We start from the raw sequence: 22,505 nt of genomic DNA on the forward strand, positions 1-22,505 counted from the left end.
TTATAAGTCGTATCTAAATTGGAGTGGGTGTGAAGTGTGCTTTCATAAGACTAATAAAAGCCTTTGCAGACCAAAAGGCAGCACTGCTCTGATGACATGGTAGCTGGCCTCAGGAGGAGGGTTGGATTCTGGCTCCAGTGCTTGACTGTTTCTGGGAATCTCAAGTGGGGACAGTGCTGCTGCGCATAGGTCCTACTTGTGGGCTTCTCATAGGTCAAGAACAGGATGCTAAACTAGACGGGCCTCTGACCTGATCCAGCAGCACTCTTCCTAGGTTCTCTTTGCTTCCTCAGTCCTTTAGTAAAAAAAACATTTTTATTCAGCAAAAAGTTTTTCCAGCAGGCCAACACCAATACGCCTTGCTCAGATTTTTGTGGGGCACAAACTGCAACTATGCAGTGACATTTCCTTGAAGTAGCACTTGAACCGCCATCCTTCCCGCTGAGTCACAGCACAGAGGCAGATGTTACTTGTTTGCATTTATTTACCATGCTCTTTTGGAATTTCCTAGAGCTTGCCATTCCCATGTGTTGTTTCTCCCCTTTTAAGTAATTTAATAGGTGTGTCCCAACCTAGTGAAGAAACAGGAATTTTCTAACTGAACACTAGCTTTCTACACAAGATTTCCTGGCTTTGAGAATGTCCCTTATCATGCAATATTGGAATTTTGAAAATTAGCCAGGTGGCTGGAAGAGATGCCTACCATTGCCTAAACTGGGTGTGGGGGAGCCTGCCGCACTGTTTCTCAGAATTTTTCAAAATAAGTTTCTTCTCTCCTTCATATTTAGAAAGCATAATGTAATTTACATTATTATCTAGATATATGTATCCGGAGGTATTATTTGGTGGTAATTGGAATTGTGTTTTGTGTTGCAGAATGAAAGTCTGGGTTGTAATGTGTTTGTGTCTTTTGAAGTTGTTTAATTCCACAGTGTGGGAGAGCGAACCAATTAAGGTGCTACCTGGATGAGAGACAAGGAGCGAGTGCTTATGTTGCTGTTTGTATGTTACTTTATTGCCCCAGATGGTGATGGGTGAATGAGCAGGTTGTTAATCATGCTTAAAGCTGTCTGGGATTTTATGCAGACCAGGCATTCACTTTATGTCAGTATGATTGGTGGGAATGCTTGAGAACGAGGCTCGTAAATGAAAGATTGTAAAGGATGTATTTGGGAGAGGTTATCATACCAGGTGTGAGGGGGAATGTGGTGCAACTTCTATTTTAGTTATTTTGTTTAATTGCAAATGATGTATATCTGAAGAAGTGTGCATGCACACGAAAGCTCATACCAATGATGAACTTAGTTGGTCTCTAAGGTGCTACTGGAAGGAATTATTTTATTTTGTTTCGACTACGTCAGACCAACACAACTACCTACTGGTACCTGTAACTGGAATTTTATTGTATTTTTGTATTGTTTTTATCTGCAATGTTTATATTTAAGTGCCCCCCCCACTAAAAGCACTGTATATGACTCTAGTTATTTTGATATTTTGTAATGTATGCTTCTTGGCCATTTTAACTATTCTATTTAGAGCAGAGAAAGCTTAAAGCAAACAGCTGTTAGCAAAGTAACTGAAGGTGGCATATATTTTCGAAGGCAGGTCAGAAGGATTATCAACTGAAGCATCTGAAGCAAGCTCATGCTTTAAAACCATGAAGAAAGGTCACTTAACTGCCCACACAGGTTGGGCAATGTCAGATTACAAGTAAGGCACAGTTCTCCTGGCTCAACGCTTTGACCGCAGCTCTATAGCAATATAGCCAGTAAGAGTTAAATGTTACAATACTGAAAGACACATGAGAAAATACTAGGCACGACTAAGGTAGATAAAGTCTGACATAACAGTGATAACGGAGTGTTATAACTGTGTTTCCTGTTAAAGCCCACTCCACACAGCAATCCGTAAACTGCATGTTACAGTAGTTCTGAAAATGAAGGCCACACATTGCTTTCCACAATATAAAATACAATTTTTTTATTTTACAGTTTTTGCTTCTTTGTGGACACAATAATAAGGCAACCAGGTGATTGAGGTCAGTCACTGGGCGCTTCCCAGCCAAATGAATGCACACAGCAGATAGTTACAGTAACTCTTTACTGTCAAAGATAACACAGCTGCTTCTACAGCTCTGGTTAACTATGCACACCAATCCAGTTTCTAGGCAGCTATTCCCAGGTTTGTGCTCTATGCAGCAGTTGCAGCAACAGGAAACCACTTCCCCTCCACCAGTTTATGTACCTTCCCAGACAGGCTGCGTGCATGCAGCTGGAGACTATGCCTGCATGGAAGCTGCTTCTGCTCTCCACTTCAAGAAAGACTCTCCTGGTTCTGGAAGACAATGGTGTAGGAGAGGGTGGGGAGGCACCTGGTCTTTCACATGCCTGGCCTGCTTCTTCCTAAAGCTCTGAAGCTTCTCTTGCCTCTGGCTCTTGCCTCCTGGCTGGAACAGGTCCCTACAAACCACTGTCCTGCTCTCCTGAGTCAGACTCCAGCCCCCTGCACACTAGGCAGTACCCTGCCAGTCCCTGACATCTGGTACATATATCACAAAGAGCAGTCCACTTTTCAAATGCTTGCCTTAGGCTTGCATTTTACATATCACAATTAAATAAAAATAAAAATCCATTATACTTCTTAGATGCTATAAGCTGGTATGAAAAATTAACTTAAGGCATACATGCTAAAATGCGCACCATCTTTAAACAAAACCATCTTTCCTTGTTCCTCTAGTCGATTTTAAAATTAAAATTAAGGTCATCAGCACATAACAAAGACAAAATGGAATGTGAATTGTTTTGCAGTTGAGAAATTTAACCAATACTGTACAGTACAGTAGTTAGTCCTGACTCCTGAGTAATTTACAGTTTGCTGAATTTTGAGATTTTGGCTTGTCTCTTGTTACATAACCACACATCCAACACCACTTTAAATGGAGCTTTAACAATGGGCAGCCCAGTATTATCTGTTCACTTCTGCTGTGGAACAATAGTCCAATAAGGGTGACAAGAGCTATGACCTAGTTTGCCTCTATAAATTTCTCCCCAGAGTTCCCCATAGCCATGATAAGATGCAGCTAAATTTGCTATCTTCACCACCTCTGTTTCCCCCCATTATTTTTACATTTAAAATCAAGCCAAGTTGCCTCTTGCGCAGCATCCTTGCATGCGGGTCATATCTGGTCCCCAAAAGCCCAAGAGTTCTGGGAAGTACTGCATCGGCCTCAGGTTAGGTAAGACATTTCCTTCACCAGACACAGTTATCCTATTTCCAAACCCCAGACAGCTAGCCTGGTATTTCCCACTCTATGTCCTAGGCACTTAAAGGCAAATAATTCAATCCCCTTTGGATACTACCATGGCTTATAGACTGGGTGAATGAGTTGTCTCCCAAGTAGTCAAGAAGTTGACTACCCCTGTACTATCCCTTCAGTGCTGCCAAGATAAGGGGCTGAAGCAGAAACACCACAGAATTTTACATTGCAACTTTGTACACATATCTCTTTTGTACTGTGGATATTTATTTGTGCAGCTGGGAAGCCATTTATTATGGAAAAATCTGGTAAAGATTTCCTGGTTTTGCAAGCGCTTCTTGCATCACAATACATTTAATCTCACCAGATGGCTAGAAGATTGGGATCGGGGTGTGCAGCATAAGCTAGGAAATACTTACACCCAGTGTGCTACATAAATTGACATAATTAAAGAGTAGCAAAACACTAGTGCCAGCAGGAAGGGTGGAATGAGAATCCAGCCCTATTATTCTCACATGGTGACTCCTAGAGCCTTGGTATAAATAATTTATTAGCTCATGAAAAATATTTCCTTTTGGGATCTTGAAATGAAGAAAACCAATCAACTGCCTCTTAAAATTAAAGGAAAGCACAGTTTATCATCTCCACTAAGAAATGCAGGAGCGTTTCAAAGCAGGCAACAGACTTTGTAGGAAAACTGTGTGTGTGTGTGTGTGTGTGTGTGTGTGTGTGTTGGGGAGAACAGCAATTCCATATTGGCCTGAATATAAGCCTCGCTTTCCCCCTGAATCCCAACTATGAAAAGTTGAAGTGTGGCTTATATTCGTGACCTTACGGTATGCAGCCAGGAGCGCGGGGCAAACAGCGCCAGGAGTGCGGCAAAGCAGTGCCCACCCCGCACGTAGTACTCAGTCCTCTCCCCCAAGGGCGGGAAGGGAGAAAGCGAGGAAGGGGAAAGGGCGCTGGTGACACAGCGCGGCTCCCACCCCCCCAGTATGCAGCCAGGAGCAGCGAGGAATGGAGCGGCTTATATTTGGGTGCGGCTTATATTTGGGCCAATACAGTAGTCAAGGAGAACATATTTAATTTTTAAAAGAACATTCCTGTGCCTGTTTGTGTGTCTAAACCCCATGAACAATTCAAGTGTGTGTGTGTTCCTGCCTATGGTCTTTAAGAGATGTCTCCGAATAAGAGAACAACTTACAGAGCTACCCATTAAAAGGAATGGTAATTACTTATACACATGGTTTTCAAATGACTATTGTTATTTTTTTAAACAATTCCCATGATCCCTAGCTAACAGGACCAATGGTCAGGCATGATGGGAATTGTAGTCTAAAACATCTGGAGGGCCAAAGACAGTGACCAGAGCAGGTAAGAGAGCCAATTATTTCCTCCCCAGCCTCCTAGAGCCTGATTACCTGCCTGGATAGGTATCTCCTTTGCCCCATGGCCATTTCCCATTTATGATAAGGAGGCATCGGTAGCAGTGTCAGTATTGTACCAGCCTCTGTCATCTCTCAAGGTGAGAAGAGAGACAGTGGAGATGACAGAAACAGAAGAAGAATAGGGGTGAGGAGAGTGTTCTGCCAACACCCCCTACCTTTAAACTATACCGTATTTTTCTGTGTATAAGACTAGTTTCCCCCCCTTAAAAATGTCAAAAATTGGGGGGGGCGCGCGTCTTCTACATGGATATATCTCCCCCCATTTTCTTACATCTGAGTCCCTCAAAATGCATCTTATACATGGGGGCGTCTTATAGACGGAAAAATACAGTACAGTAATCTTCGTAATTTTGCATAGTTGCATAGGGGAACCTTCATGTTCTATGAAGAACGGATAGAGCTGAGAGACCTGTTCTAACATTTCACAGGGCAGTGTACAGCACACACTTTTTCTTTGCTACTATTTATTGTTATACTGTATAGAGACCTGTGGTCATATCTGTTTAGAATTTTAATGGCTAAATTGAACTGTTGCCAGTATGACCTTAGTTCACCGTAGACTGCAGTTAATTACCTGACAGAAATATAAGAATCTACAATTTGAGAGTTGGTGTCACTAAGGCTGTATGCCCCAGATAAACAGGTGATACACACTGTATGCCCCAGATAAACAGGTGATACACACCCGATAAACAGGCGATACACACTGACCATGAAGCATACTGCCATATAACTTGACAAACTCACTTCACTAATTGTGTGTTACTGTGGAATATTGTACTAAATTAAAACAGTCCCAACTGCTCTAAGTTAATCCTGCTATGTTGACCATTTAAAATAATACATAGTCACCACACGTGTGAAATAGCTGTCAGGTGGGGGGTGTCTTTAATCCCTTGCTACTGCCATGGTCCCCACTGATTTGCCCCTCCCTCATCCTTGCTTTTTGCGGGCACTAGGGGTGATTTTAATTGACACATCTTTCCTACATGTTTGGTCCAGCTTAGGGATATTTGTTTTTATAAGGAAAAGTATAGAGACATCCGAATACTGCTCCATACATTTTCCCCCTGCACGCAGAAAACTAGAAATCCTGGTTTGGAAGGGATGTATTCTATCATGCAAGCTCTTATGAGCTCTTATGTTTGGGTTTACTACCAAACACAAGGTTAACAACACTTGAGTATGAGGGCTGCACCAATATACATCAGTATGAAAACAAAGGAAGCACTATGTTAGTCATTAACTAGGCAACAAGTTTCAACATTATCACAGGGCAAAGTCTCTGGAAATTTGACATAAAACAGTGCAATTTACTAGTGTGCGAGTAGGGACTGGAATCCCATACTGGAGGACTGACCTCGGCTTTCTGCAACTAAGTTTGTCATTGGTATGAGCTTTCGTGTGGCATGCACACTTCTTCAGATACACTGAAACAGAAGTCACCAGACCCTTATATATAGTGAGAGGGTGGGGAGGGGTGTCAGGGGATTGTTGCGGCTACTCCCGAGGAAAGACACTCCAGTCCGATCTGTCTTTTAAGGTTTTATTGTGCATATTATTTACAGTGCAGATAGCAGAAAACATGACCTCCTAGTCACTCGCAGAATCCGGCAATGGTGCCCTTCTGCTTTGGGGCCAGCATAATAGCTTGGGGACCCCGAAACGCCACCCCCTAAACCTGTGTTTGGGCTTTGACACATTGCTGAGCCCTCCTTCCTCCACTGGTTGGCTGGGGCAGTGCAAGGGCTCGGATGCCTCACTGACCCCTCCCTCCATCCGGCTCCATGCCTAATTCCCCCCCCGCCTGACCCGCTGCTACCGCTGTCGCTGGGCGAAGTGCTGGTCAGGAGGACGGGGGGAGGCTCCCTGTAGGGAGTCCCCCTGACAAGGGGTATTACTCAGAAGGGTGGTGGGAATGGGTGATTGGCTGATAGGTGTGGTAAACCTGTTGTTGACTGTTAACGACTGCAGTTGGTCTTACAGGAAAAAGCAAGGGGTGAGATGGCTAAAAAAGCTTTATCCTATATAATAATGTCCATGTTGTCCCTGCGTCCAGATGTCCCGTGTGTCCCTGGGTCACTGCGCATGTGCCCCAGGGATACAGGGATTGGACAGCAGAGACTGCGCGCGCGCACTCTCCCCCCACTCTGCCTCCTCCAACCGCCGCTCCCGCCGGGGTGGAGGCCGGCGAAGGCCTCCTCACAACCCTCCCTGGCCGTGAGGAGCGGCGGTTGGAGGAGGCGGGGGGGGGAGAGTGCGCGCGTCCTTCCTGTCGGCGGCTGGGGGAGAGGAAGGAAGGAGGAGAAAGCGCCGCTTTCTCCTCCTCCGTTCCTGTCCCCCTGCCGCCGACAGCAAGGACGGGTCCCAGGGTTCGGAGAAGCGCTGCGCAAGCGCTTCTCCGAACCCTGGGATGTCTGCTTCCTGTCGGCGGCTGCGGGAGAGGAACGGAGAAGGAGAAAGCAGCGCTTTCTCCTCCGTTCCTGTCCCCCTGCCGCCGACAGCAAGGACGGGTCCCAGGGTTCGGAGAAGCGCTGCGCAAGCGCTTCTCCGAACCCTGGGATATCTGCTTCCTGTCGGCGGCTGCGGGAGAGGAACGGAGAAGGAAAAAGCAGCGCTTTCTCCTCCTCCGTTCCTGTCCCCCTGCCGCCGACAGCAAGGACAGGTCCCAGGGTTCGGAGAAGCGCTGCGCAAGCGCTTCTCCGAACCCCAGGATTCTAGCGCCCGTTATTGAACGGGCTGAAAACCACTAGTCATGTATAATGAGATAAGAATCCAATGTCTCTATTCAGACCAGGTCTCTCCATGGTTTTAAGTTTGGTAATAAGTTGCAATTCAGCAACTTCTCTTTCCAGTCTATTTCTGAAATTCTTTTGTAATAAGACAGCTACTTTGAGATCTTGTATAGAATGTCCTGGGAGACTGAAGTGTTCTCCTACCAGTTCCTCATTTCCAGAGTGCTCTGACATACATGCATATGGGGCCTTATGCACGTCCAGGAAGGCGGGGTTGAGATGGAGAGTTCTGTTATGCATGCAGAGGAACACTGCCTATATGAATAAAGGATATACCCTAGTTATTAATATGAGATTATATGTGGTTGCAAGCTGCAAGAGAAAGTTGTGCCATGAGCACTAGTTCTGAGAATAATCAGAACATATAATCTCTCTAATGTGAGAAATTTCTCTGTGTTACGTAGTAATACACCTTCCTTGTGGCATAGCTCTCCATAGAAAAGACTTTAGTCTATTACCCAATCTGAAGTAACTAATTAACCTACCTCTTTGCTCCAGGGTGCCACAGGCCACAACCTTGCATAGTTTCACAAAGATAGGATCCTATATTTACATATTCCTTGGAAAACCCTGAATACACAAACAAAAGTGAAAAACAACTTTTGTTCATTCAAAACCCTATCAAAAGGCCACAGCAGTTTTATATTCACTGCTTTTATAAAACCTAAGATGACAATGCCTTGCCAAAAAGAATGGCTCTAGAATTATGAAAGCAACCATAATACCAAGCATGTGGAACTCAAAATAGCTATTGGTTGTCATGGCAAAAGGAAATTATTCATCATTACTACATGTGTTTACCAAAACAAAAGCTGGCATTAAAATCACATCAGTGGATTATGCAGAGTGGATTATACACAGAAACAGCAGTTTGTGTTGGAACTTTATTTATATTTATTATTAGGAAATCATTTGGCAATCAAACAGAGTTATTATTAGGAAATCTCTTGGCAACCAAAAATAAAAAAGTTATTTTATGTAGTTCTCTACCCAGCAGGGGTAGGGCGCATACTTGTGATAATTCTAACCATACATTCCCCACCTAAGGATCAAACAACACCCCCGCCTTTCACAAGCACATGTTCAAAGACAGAACAAATAGTAATAGTAATAGTAATAGTAATAATGTATTATTTATACCCTGCCTATCTGGCTGGGTTTCCAACAAAATATTAAAATACAATGGTCTGTTAAACATTAAAAGCTTCCCTAAACAGGGCTGCCTTCAGATGTCTTCTAAAAGTCTGGTAGATGTTTTTCTCTTTGACATCTGATGGGAGGGCGTTCCACAGGGCGGGTGCCACTACCGAGAAGGAAAAAGAACGTACCTCAAGACAACAATCTATGACAGTTCAGTCAAAGACTGTACTTACAGTTATCTCAAACCAAGAAGTACAGGAGGGAAATGATAAATGCCACAGACATATACAAGTCCACAACACATGCCTAATAGCTAAAACCATGGTTTGGCTGGAGCATCTGAGGTGGGCCATCTTCAGGAACCAAGCAACTGCATGGTAACACAGAATATACACAACCTTTTTTTATAAAAAAAAATGTTTATTGGGTTTTATAACAGAAAAACAAAAACACATAACAACATGTATCCCATGTGGGATACAACAAATGTACAAAATAAAAACATACAAAAAGAATAACATACAAAAATGAAAAACAACATTACAAAGAAACAAAAAAATATATAATCCTGTTTATCTAAATCCCTAACATTGTTGACTTCCTCATATCCCTCCTAACTGCGTTTCATTGTAGATCATCTTTAGTAATTTCTAAATCATGGTTCAAATCTTGTTATAACTTATTTAACCTATTTTTACCTTTATTTCACATTTCATAATCCATTCAAAACTTAATTAACACTTATATCTAAAATTTACTATATTAAAAAAGAGAAAAACAAACAAAAATATCAACAAATCCTTTTCTACAACCTCTATATGCTTCCAAATTTTAAACATTCTCAATATTACAATTATTTTTCAAATAAATTTTAAATTTCTTCCAATCTTCTTCCACCGACTCTTCCCTCTGTTCACAGAGTCTCCCGGTCAATTCAGCCAGTTCCATAAATTCAATCATCTTCGACTGCCACAGAATATACACAACACAACCTTGTCCTGGGCATGGTCCCTCTCTCTCTTGCATGTGCACACACACCTACATACGGGCAAAGGAAGTTTCAATGAACTCAATAGAACTTCTGAGCTGAAATGCACCCTACTGTAAATCTCTTGTAAATACGCAGGACACAACAGCCAGAAATATCAGCACAATACTTTAAAAAATGATTATCTTTTTTAAAAGAGCATGGTGAAAGTAGTTTACATACCACTACTTTCCATGGAGAAATGCTCAACTAGTCCATTACAGAATAAGCCTACATTACTATCCTTGATGACATGGGCTGCTTCTGCCAGATGAGAGTTCCAGCTTGGTTCACATATTGGGATTCCCCAAATATGCCTTCCAATAAACACTGAGTGATTTCTTCTACGTTCAATATTAACGATTAGCAAATGGCAGATTTTATTCCCTTTTTAGTCAAGTGAATTAATACACCCGGCTTCAGATACTGCCAATGCCTTGCTGGTCTTTGCCTTATTAAGAGAGCTGGCATGTACCTTCTAAAACTGCTCAACCCAGTGGTCCTGAAGCAGTTCTAAGTATCTAACTAGAACGTATTTATTTGAGTCTATGAAAAGAAGGTGGCCATCTGTTATGGCTGCTGTTATGGCAGACCAACTCTGCATTACAAAGATGTCTGCAACCATGACATGAAGGCTGGCAACATTAACGCCGCTGTATTATTGTAGGGCCTGGAGACACAGGTCGTGTATCCACAGCAGTGACAATGGAGGAATAATAACGGAGGATCACAGAGAAGAAAGGCCATGATGCACCTGTAGTAGCAAAACCCCAAATGCATTCATCTGTCGTACCTGAAATAAAACATGCCTCTCCCATATTGGTCTCTATAGTCTTTAGAACCTGGATGTCCGCCAGGGCTTCCAGGGCTTCTGATTGGCTGGAGGAGCTTCCTGCAGCCAATCAGAAGCCGCAATTTGGATTTTGAACGTTTTGGAATATTTCCAGAATGGATTCCGTTTGACTTCCCAGGTATGACTGTATAATGAATTGGAAAAAAAAATGTTTCAGATAACATTTGTAAAACAAAACAAAACCAGAAGCTTTTCTTTTGGGAATGCAGTCGTACCTCGGTTTACGAACCGCTCGGGTTGCAAACAGTTCGGGTTACGAACTCCGCAAACCCGGAAGTGTTTTCGGTGCGCGTGCGTTGCGCATGCGCAAAGCACAAAAATCGCAAAAATCGTGCTTTGCGCATGCACAGAAACGCGCGCTCGGTTTGCGACCTTTTCGGGTTACGAACTGCGACCCAGAACGGATCGCGTTCGTAACCCGAGGTACTACTGTAATGGGATCAGAGCCAGCTAAGCAATATAGAAATTTATTTATGTATAGAACTACAGCCGCAAGAACGATATTTGCCCAAACATGGAAAGAAGACGTTCCAATGAGAGAAGAATGGTTCCAGAAATCAATGGAATATGCAGAAATGGCAAAACTTACTGAAAGAATTAGAAATCAAGATAACAAACTCTTTATTAAGGATAGGGAATGATTTATTGAATATTTACATGCAAACTGTATAGAGATTAAGACAGCACGATTATTGTAAAAACTTGAAGTTTTCAAAACATATATAATAAGAGAGGAATAAAAAGAGTAAGACAAGATAATTTAGGATATGCAGGGAAAGATGACTTTAAGGAATCATAGGAAGGGGGAGGGAAGTCGAGGCTTAAAATGCTAGAATTATTGTAGAAATGTTTTCTTTTTGGTTATAATCTAAAATTATAAATATTTTTTTTAAAAAAACTTTTTAAAAATGACATGCTATGTAAAGTTATATCACACTCAGCTTTCAAAATTTCCCTCACTTTTGAAATGTATTTGCCATCTGGTATGGAGATTAGGTAGTAAAGAAGCGCAAGCCTCCATCAGGCACAGCATGCTGGTGTTGGTAAAGCTACACAAGTAATTCTAATACTGCAGGAACAAGCTTAAAAAGGGAGAGGCAACAAAAATGTACTGTTTTATACGCTTAGACTGCATTATTAAATTGATATCAGGCTGACTTCTTTTCCCATGGGAAAGCTGTGTGTTTAAAGTCTTATGAAACATATTTAGTTTTTCCAAAAAGATAATTAGCTGTTATCCAAATTCTATTAGTGTCACAGATCCCATGATTTAAAGTGGATTAGGACTACTTCCCATAACATCCAGCCCTTTTCCAAAACATATTTTGCAGTCTGGAACATACTGAAACAATGGCAAATGTCCCCCTGTCCCCTTCTATGGAAAATTTTATTTTGGCAAAATCAACATAGCAGTCTGGCATTTTTGTTTATTTGATTTCTAAACCACGCTTTATTCAAAGATCAAAGGGTGGTGTACACTATTAAGAACATAATTTATGGAGCATAACAATGATATATTACAAAGCATAATACAAAGCATAATAATAGAAAGCACAATATAAAATAATCGTAATAACCATCGCTCCCGCACATATTTAACAGGTCATAGATCAGGCATCCCCAACCTGCGGCCCTCCAGATGTTTTGGCCTACAACTCCCATGATCCCTGGCTAACAGGACCAGTGGTCAGGAATGATGGGAACTGTAGTCCAAAACATCTGGAGGGCCGAAGGTTGGGGATGTCTGTCATAGATTATTTAACGGCCAAAGACCTGAGTACCTAAAGACAGATGGGGAGCCACCACAGAAAAAGCCTGTTCTCGTGTAGTCACCCCCTGAACTTCTTGGGTAGGGGAAACATAGAGAAGGGCTTGAGATGAGAAGTGCAGGGTCAGTTCTAATGTGGAGAGGTATTGAGGTCCTGAGCCATGGAAGGCTTTAGACGTCAACACTTAGTGAAGCAATGTCTGGCCACTGCATTTTAAAAAGACAGCAACAATAAACCCAAATCATATTGGTGTACAAACTAAATATGACCAGAACATGAAATTCTTGCCTTATAGATGAAACAAAACTGGAGAAAAGAAATACTATTGAAGCTCAAAGGAAGGGAGAGACATGAATGGGAAACAGGTCCAGTTCTGCAGCTATCTATTGGCGCAGCTTAAACTTGCTACTGCAATGTATGCTCGCTCACCTAGATATATGGTGGTGGTGGTGGGGAGCTTCCATACGGCCATTGCCCTAAGTGGAAGCACTTTTACATATTGCAGAATACAGTGCTATGTTTAGATGTTTATAATCTGGGTGTCTGCCAAGCATATTGCTCCTGTAACATGGTGGCAAGACCTTGCACAATGAATACTTTGAGCTCTCATTTGTCTCATATTTCTGCATCAAATGAATACTGATGCCCACATATAATTAAGGAAGAAACTAAGACATGAAAGAACTGAAAGGATTATTTTGATTCAAGTGTCTTTTATTTTTTGAAGCTGTGAAACTCCAAGTGAAAGTTCTGAATAGGAAGCTATGGATCTTTCAGACACTAACCGGCAAATAAACATGAATAATGCTGATAGTATTTTCAATGCTATATTATTTAATAAGATGTAGTGGGATATAAATAAAAGTTGTGTTTAAGTTAGCTTTTTAAATAAAAATAAAAATCCAGATATTTTATATCTCCGGGCTCATTATAAATTGCAATTTTTCATTCTGGTTCCTTCTGGCCATGCATTGCGTCAGTGGGTAATCCCTCCCCACAGCAGATATCAGTTTGAGAAAAGGGGTTCTCCTCAGGACACACCAGGGGAGGAAAGTGTTTGAATTCTTCTCCATGCCTGTTCTGATACAGTTCATTATCAACCCTTCTCAACTAATGCAACCTGCATTTTTAAGAGCCTATGCATTAAATGCATTGATGAATTTAATCTATATAATTTGCATCTATCTAGTTTGCTCCTGAAAACCAAATGATCCTGCAACAACCTTTAAATCATAGTCTAGACAGGATTTTCACACTTTCTTCTTATTTCTACCTCATAATGTGCAGTGTTGGCCAATATGAGTTAATTTCCTGTAATATGCTTTCGGTTCTTCTATCTCAAAGGAAAAAACAGAAGTAGAGGAGAGAACTTTATTTTCTCCATCTAACCCCTGTGATGGTGCATTTCTGCTCCTGTCTCTGTGTTTACAAATATTCTGTAACTGTGGGCCAAGAATGTAACTTTTTAAAATCTCAAAACGTCAAGAGATTTTACTACTCCCCAAAGGAAAGAGAAGTCATATTTTCCTATAACCAACACCAGTTTGGAAATGTTCACAGTAAACCACACAATAGATACTTCCGAAGTAGCATTTGTTCTGCTCTTCCCAGCTGTTCACTTCACAATTACCCAGCCCTTCATCACATAAAAGCAAAGCAATCATGTTGTTCCTGCCACATTCACAATACACACCTTGAGGAAAGGTGGCTTTCTCACAGCCCCAATCTCCTTTCAATATCACCCTGCTTACTGAATCTCCTAGCCCAAGTGTGCGGAACGTCTGGCCTTTCGGAAGTTGCTGAATTACAGCTCACATCATTCCTAGACATTGGGCATGCTAGCTGAGACTGATGGGAGTTGTAGTTCAGCGACACCTGGATGGACAAGGGTTGCCCACACCTGCTGTAGCTCCTGAGCTTTATTCTAGCTAGGGGACTGACGGGCTCAATAATGCCACCTGTGAATTAAAAAAATTGGTCCAGCTAATGGAGGAGGCAAATGTACTATATAGTTTGCAGGACCAAAATCAAAGAAATATCAGTGGGTCTGCAACTGTAGGAATAATAACCATAAAGGGAACAGGAAGTGGTGCAAATTCCTGCAAACTTTCTTGTGTTCAGAAGGAACAACATTCTGAAACAGATTAATACTTTCTAGCACAATAATAATTGTGAATATTCCTGAGCCTTCGCCAGTTATCAAAATAGTGGGGCGAGAACAGAACATTGTTGACATAAATACCTTGTTGTTGTTTGTAACACTGAACACAAAGAGCAGTCAATATATGGGCAAAAACAGTTATAGAAATAAATTGCAAATCATGGTGAATTGATAATAAACCAAGTCTTGCAATGAACTGAAACATCATAGAGTTCAAGCACAATAGAGCACCTAAGAAGCAAATGTCCATGAGCCAAAAACTCAACAAGCCTGCCTTCAGTGGTTGCTTCAGGCCAAATCCTGACAAAATAAAAAGCCGGAACCAATCTTTGGAAACCTGTTGGAAAGCAAAAATGAAACAAAGAGATAAAATCATGGAAGCAGACTGAAAAAGTTAACAAGATGTTTCTGACATAATGTTCCTGGCTTAACAAACCAGATTTTTTTAATGCCAGGAACAAGTGTCAGGTCCACTATGCTACCTATCCTTTGCTCTACCCCTCATACACTAGAGATTAATCCTTTTAAAATATAATTTATTGATCATTTTCCAGTTTTATAACAAAGCTTACAAATAATGAAACAACATGTGCTTCCATCCGTATACTCCTTCAGTTTTATCTGGCATTCCTTCTTAGTTGGAACGTTTTCTTCTTTCCATTTCTGCGCATAAATCATCATAACAGTCATTGTTGCATACATAATAAACTTTTTTCCCTGACATTTGGGTATCTCTTGACCTATTATTCCCAAAAGTAAAGCCTCTGTTTTTTTAAATAAAAGATACCTTCAACATTTTCCCCCAGTTCATTATAAATCATTTCCCAAAAAGCTTTCACGATCTTACATAACCACCACATATGGTAAAAGTTGGATTTCCAGCAGGTATCCATGCACCAGACTGAATCTGGTCTGCTATTCCATTAAATCATAAACTGAATTGTACTTCAGTGTTGGTTGATTCATTAGGATCTGAAACCACAGTTTGATTGTAGCTTCTGATCCTGTCTGATAGAAAAAGTAAAATTAAACTAGTTTTCTGTTTTAGGCATAATAATGGGAAGCTGGCCACATGACCTGGAAGCTGTACGCTGGCTTCCTCAGCCAATAACGGGAGATGAGCGCCGCAACCCCAGAGTTGGTCACGACTGGACCTAATGGTTAGGGGTCCCTTTACCTTTACCTAGTTTAAAGAGACCAGAATCAAAGTACTGAAGCTGGTTTGCATGGGGAAGAAGCTAGGAGATCAAGATTGGGGAAGCACACAGGACCATTCATTCCCAACTAAGTCAAGTATTTTATGTTCAATTTGGCCTAGAAACTCAAAACACACAGAGAAAAATATGCAGAGATCTCACTTATGGAAATTGTAGAAATAAAGCCAGTTTGATTTAAAACACCCCCAAATATGTACATTGGCTAAGTACAAAGCCCTTTCAACAGGGTGCCCTCCCTTAGCTTCATTTCTAATCACTCAAATCTTTTACAATTAACAAAGACCTTTAAATCAAAGTAGAATCTGGCCAAAGTATATGTGGGGAAAGCAATACAATGAGGTAGTTTTGCCCCCATTTCCAAGAACCTAGCCCCCAATTACCATCAAATGTTGAAATAATGCAGATGAAAAGATTTGTATCATGCTAATGCTTTCTGCCAAAATTGACAATGGACAACAGATGGCCCAACCGGTAATCCTAGACAGCTATTATCTAGGGTAAACGCAGCTAAAATGGTGGCAAAAATAATTGCTCCTAGGGAAGAAAACAGGGAGGGAAGAGCATTTGTTCTACATGTTCACATATATATTTTAATGCTGTAGAGTCCTTTAGGAGTACAGAGATATGTGGCCTATGGTTTCCAACTATGGTTTGCAGAAAAAACATGCTTCACCTAGATTGGATGCAGTGGGGGAAGCTATGCTTATGGCAAACCAGGAAGTCGGGGGGGGGGGGTCAGAGTACATGAAAGAAGGATGGAGACAGCACGGAAGCCCCAGGCTAAGGTCTAAACCACCACTGCTGGAATACCTTCAGTTTACAGTAGTTTCGCACAACGTGGAGCTTGCATGCAGTCTGCCTGCTCCCTGCTCTGGTAGGTGTATAAGGCATTATAGGCCATTAGGGTTTTATACACTAATATCTTGAACTGCTGAAATTTCTAAACCACCCCAAATGTAGCCTCACATAGAGCGCATTCCAATAGTACAGTGTAGAAGTTACTAAAGCTTCCATCGCTAAGACCAAGCTATCCCTGTCAAGGAGCAGGTGTAGATGTGCCAGAAAAAGCACTTGGCCACTGAGACACCTGTGATTCCAGTGACAATGATGGATTTAAGAGTACTCCCAAGGAAGAGTGCAAACCTATCAAGAATAGGCAACCTGCGAATTTCTCAAACTTAGGAACCGCTAACCCACAGAGCTTCCATTTTAACAAGATTCAGCTTCAGATTACTGGCCCTCATCCAGCCCATCACTGACTCGAGCCACATTGGTACAGAACTTGCATCGTCTCAATTGATTTCAGATGTGACAGCGTAGAGCTGAGTGTCTTCAGCATACTGGTGACACCATGTTCCAAATATGTTCCAAATTTCCTAATGACTGCACCCAAAGGCTTCAATGTTATGTTAAAAAGCATTAGGGGCAAGATGGTAGGCATCAATAGAAAAAGGACTGAAAATAAGACTGTCAATATCATAACCGAAGGCATGAATCCATTTTGATTACTGTGTACAATTCTGGTCAGCTCATCTCAGAATCAAGAGTACTGACCAACTCACCTATGAGGAAAGGTTACAACATTGAGCGCTTTTTAGTTTAGAGAAAAGGCAAGTGAGAGGTGACACAAATAGAGGTGTATAAAATTATGCATAGTATGAAACGAAGTGAATACAGTGTTCTCCCTCTCTCCTAACACTAGAAGTCAGAGCACTCTGGACTTTTTGGAAGATTCAGGACAGACAAAATAAAGTACTTCTTCATGCAGCACATAGTTAAACTATGGAATTTGCTCACACAAGAGGTAGTCATGGACATCTACTTAGATGGCTTTAAAGAGGATTAGAAAAAAATCGTAGAAGATAAGGCTATCGATGGCTACTAGTCAAGGTGGCCATGTTCTGCTTCACTACTGTATTTCAATACAAGATGCTGGGAATCACAGCAGTGAGAACACTGTTGCATTCATGTCCTGCTTGTGACCTTCCTACAGGCTGGTCACTGAGATAACATGATGCTACACTAGATGGACTTCTGGCCTGATCCAGCAGGTTTTTCTTATGTTCTTATGGTAGAAGGACCCCATAGCACAAATGCCAGTGGGCTGATGGACAGTTGGACAAAGCCATACTCTGTGAACTGTCCTAAAGCTAGAAGTTAACAACAGGCAGCAGCCATTTTACGCATATCCAATTGATGCATGACTGAAAACAGGGCATAGTGGGGAGGGGTGGACTTATGCACACTCTCCCAATGTATGTGGGGGCCAGGAACAGAAGCCCTGTGCAAACTTGGGCTTGTCTGTACTGAATTACAGTGCCATCAATCCCACTGCACAAAGTCAGTTTAGGAGGATACTACAGTCAAGAAACAGGATTGTACTCTCCTGCTCATGATAAAGGTCAGCTAACACTGTTTTATTATACTGTATCTATTGCTGTTTTATGTGAGATACCCCAAGAGTTTTAAACTAAAAAGCAGCATCTAAACTTTTTTTTAACAGCAACAACAACATCCATCACAACACAAGGTTTCCAAAATGCTGCTAGGGCAAGGAAGAAGTGACAATATTATTGCTTATCACTATAGGTGTCCCTGCACAACTATATTCAACAGAGCAACCACAACAGAAACAAATGCTAGGAGAATAACTACCGGTACTGTATTTTGTGAGTGGCTAGGAAATGCTCTCTCTGTCTTTATGCAAAGTGAAGACTTTGAGGAATTATTTAAGACTGGGAAACAACTGCACACATATTAAGAGCAAGAGCAAGCCAATGACCCATCTAGTCCAACATTCTGTTTTCACAGTGGCCACCCAGATACCTGTGAGAAACCCACAAGCAGGATATGAGCACAAGAGCACTCTCTCCTCTGTGGCCTCTAGCAACTGGTATTAGGAAACATTATAGCATCCAGTGACTTAACGCACAATCAGTCAATCTTGTTGAAAGACCCCACATCAACTTAAAACTGCAGTTCACTGACTACTGGTAAGATGTGGTGCTTTTTCAGATGTTTCAGAAGATCACAATAAAAATAATGGGCTTGTGCATCTTATTCATAATTATATGTTCCATTTCACTGACCCCATTTTCAGGACCATCAAGAGTCAGTTAAGAATAGTCAAGTCTTCATTTAAATGTCTAAACAGTATTAAACTACAGAAAGGATAGAGTTAAAATTAATAAAGTCTCCTGGATAGCATGCATAACATGAGGCAATGTACCGGTAGCGGTTCACAAACAAGCAAGTCTGAACAGTGGCCTGACCAGTTTACTGGGAGTAAATTCCATTGAGCTCAATGGGGCTTTACTTTTGAGTCAGCAGGTATAGGATTGGACTGTTAATGTTACCACTATAGTATATACAAAAGGTATGTGTCGGGTTAACATACCGTATATTCCGGCAGATAAGACGACTGGGCATATAAGACAACCCCCAACTTTTCCAGTTAAAATATAGAGTTTAAGATATACTCGCTGTATAAGAAATACGACCAGGCATATAAGACGACCCCCGACTTTTGAGAAGATTTTCCTAGGTTAAAAAGTAGTCTTATATGCAGGAATATACAATAATCCATAATCCTCCAAATATTGAGCATGAATGTTTCAGAAATGAGTCAGAGTTTCAACTCTCATCTACAAAACAGTCTATTCCAATAGAACAATTGTTTGTGACATAAATATTTTTTAAAAATAAAGAGAAACCTGATGTGATCTCTAGATTAGTTCATGTCTGGGTAATTATTACTACCAGATTTATCCTAGATTACAGTTACGGTAATCTAATTTGTTTTGGACTGTGCTCCTTTCTTCTTCCCCCTAAGGAGGTGAAATAACATGTTTTTAAATTTGTTTTATGACAACACCCTTTATATGACACACCCATAGCTACCACATTGATGTTATTCCACACCAGTGCCCTGTAACCACACTCATCACAGTTCAACAGAACTCAAGGAAGTTGATCTGAGCTGACATAATTAGCATGCTAGCAATAGCTGTGATTTTTTATTTATTTACAGTAGCCTACCAGTCCAGGATGCAGGTGGCAATGGGAGAGGTACATATGCAGTATTCTGGTTGCTGATCATAAGGGTGCCTATATGTTTTCCTCCATAGGGTAAGAAGCAGCTTGGGAAGGGAGTGACAGATGGAAAACAACATACAGGGAGAAGGGTACAAAACAACAAATCCTTCCCAGCATCATGGCTCCAATACCAAGAAGAGCCTGATCCATCAGATAACTTAGCCTCACTCTGATGTTGTGTTTTGCAGTTCAGATCCCCCCTAATGTGATTCCTTTGAGAGAAAAATCCATTAACACAAAATGTTATGGGTGCATTCAGTTTATTTCCACGTGTGAACCAACCAACATATCATCCACCAACACACAGCACATACTGTACAACACTTTGCAATGGAGCCAGTCCACACGTCCAACTATCAGTGGTCTAATGGTGACGTACAGCGACGTGGCATCAAGCGGCTATAAGAGTGGGGACCCTAAATGTTTCCTCGGCTGGATGAGTAAACAGGTCCCTGCTGGATCTTAGCCATACGAAGCTAAATGCGTTGAACGCGATTTGTTACGTGGGCCCCAATGTATGCATGCACGTTGCCTGCAGGCCTTTCTCGGTCCCTTCCTCATACACCCGAGATCACGAACAAAGCAGCATTGTCCCTACGCATAGAAGGCGAGGAGCAGAGGACGCGGCCGGCTTGTGCCACGACTTCAGAGACGCAAAAGGACCGAGGTGCCGCGCGATGCACGAGACAATGGCTCCGCCAGCTCGCCAACAACCGACCTCTCCAGAGAAGCAGGAAAGCATGCGAAGAAGCCCCCTAAATGCAACCCTTCCTCCGGGGAGCCAGGCGGCAGCAGAAACGAATACAACCGCGCGGGCGACACGTGCCCTAGCCCAGGCGCCGGAGCCGGCCTTCGCTCTTACGAAGGGGAGCTCGGCGTCGCGTCTGCCCCGGAGCGCATCTTCTGCGCGTGCTGCAGCCGGCAAGGCCCCTCCTCAGAGCCCCGACCCGCTCCTCCATTTTCTGACTCCGAGGCTCCAGACACGCGCGCCTCCTTTCCCTCAAGCCGGCAACACACGCGCCCCTCCACTCTCCGCACACAAACACACACGGACCACAGCCCAGTCCTAATAATAAGACTCCCGAAGCAGCTGCGGCGCCTGCCCGCCGCCCCTCCCTACCTCGCTGACGATGGTGGAGAGGTAGGGATCTCGGCTGTACTCCCAGCCGTCCAGGCACTTCTCCTGCTCCACCTGGCTGAGGTTGACGTCTCGCCCGGGCACCAGGTTGCGGGCGGAGAAGTTGGCCAGGGCCTCCAGGCTGTAGCGGCGGCAGCGCTGCGGGACCAGCCGCCCATCGCGCTCTTCCAGCGGGATGCTGGCGTTGAGCCACTCGCGGCTCAGGTTGGCGCTGGCCGGCACCCGGCACCGGTGCTCGGGGGTGCCGGCCAAGAAGACGGCGGACATGCCGTTGAAGCCGTTGGGGATGATGCTGGCGCTGAGCAAGAAGAAGATGAGGCGCTGGAAGGGGCCCCACTCGCCCAGGAAGGCGATGATGTCGTCGTAATCTCGCATGGCGGCGGCGGCGGCGGCGGGAGGCTGACCGAGACGCAGCAGCGGAGCGCACACCGCCGACTGGGTATGAGGCAGCGGCAGCCGCGCTGCGCGCTCTTGACTGGCTCTGTCATCTCTCCGGAGGTGGGGTCTTCCCCCGGCGGACTCCGCCTTTCCCGCGCACACCCCCTTCGCCTGGGCGACCGGCGCTAACCGGTCCTGACCGAGATAACCTTCGCTGGGGCTGCGAGTGGGTTCCCGTCGCTGGAGGGAGGCGCCGGCGGCAAGCCCGCCCCAAGGCGTTCCGCCTGCCTCGCGGCGCCCGGGCCCTTAGGCGGGAAAAGCAATCTGGAGGCTGCCACCCAGGGGCGCGCGGTATGGACTGAGGAGATAGAGGCAGAGAGCGCTGCACGAGAATTAAGGGCCTGGTTTTCGCTGAAGTGAACTGCCGGTCGCGCTGTTTCCAGAGGCAAAAATAGCTTCTGTGAGGAATTTATTAAGAGAAAGGTCGCCAAGCACCGTGCAAAGAACTTTAAAACACTTCCTTGAAAGAGGTCTCCCTATACAGATACTAACTAATGTTAGTTTTCAAAAATTACGGTGCCTCACCTTGTATAACAGGGTGGTGTGTGTGTGTGTGTGTGTTTTTTTTTAATGACCCAAGCAGCCAACCTAGCAGTTCTAAAGCACATCAAAATGCAAGTAGATAAATAGGTTCTGCTCCATGCGGGAAGGTAAACGACGTTTCCGTGTGCTGCTCTGGTTCGCCATAAGTGGCTTTGTCATATCTGGTCACATGACCTGGAAGCTGCACGCCAGCTCCCTCGGCCAATAACGCAAGATGAGCGCCGCAACCCCAGAGTCGGTCACGACTGGACCTAACGGTCAGGGGTCACTTTACCTTTAAGAATAAAGTACTTTTGAGTAACTGCAGGGTGCATTTCTTTTGTGAACCTTATTTTCTTTGTCCTGAATATGCCCAGCGAAGGGATGCCTTCGCAGAGAGGAGCGCAGAGAGAAGAAACACCATGGTGCATCTGCAATAGCAAAACTGGACGCCTTCATGTGCCCCAGCTGCAATGAAATACAGTATGTCTACAGTATGTGTCTACAGCCACAGCAAGCGCTGCAACCTTCCAACAGTTTGACTTCACCCTCAAAGGCGCATTCCTCCATTGTCGCTCAAGAAAGATGGATGCCAACTGAACAGGCAGGACTTTTGTTTATTTTTATTTATTATTACAGTTATCCC

General features: G+C 43.2%; 1 protein-coding gene across 1 annotated transcript in view; it reads right to left on the minus strand.

The window, feature by feature from the left end:
• LOC118080345 (solute carrier family 22 member 4) overlaps positions 1 to 22,174 on the minus strand; it is a 58,154-nt gene extending 35,980 nt beyond the window's left edge. The window contains exon 1 of the mRNA XM_035105413.3: positions 20,882 to 22,174. Within this exon, the coding sequence (XP_034961304.1) occupies positions 20,882 to 21,274 (393 nt within the window). The 5' untranslated portion in view covers positions 21,275 to 22,174. The remainder of the gene's footprint in view (positions 1 to 20,881) is intronic.
• Between the last annotated feature and the right edge of the window lie 331 nt (positions 22,175 to 22,505).

Source organism: Zootoca vivipara, chromosome 2 (assembly GCF_965207765.1).
Source record: "Zootoca vivipara chromosome 2, rZooViv2.hap1.1, whole genome shotgun sequence".
Lineage (NCBI taxonomy): Eukaryota > Metazoa > Chordata > Lepidosauria > Squamata > Lacertidae > Zootoca > Zootoca vivipara.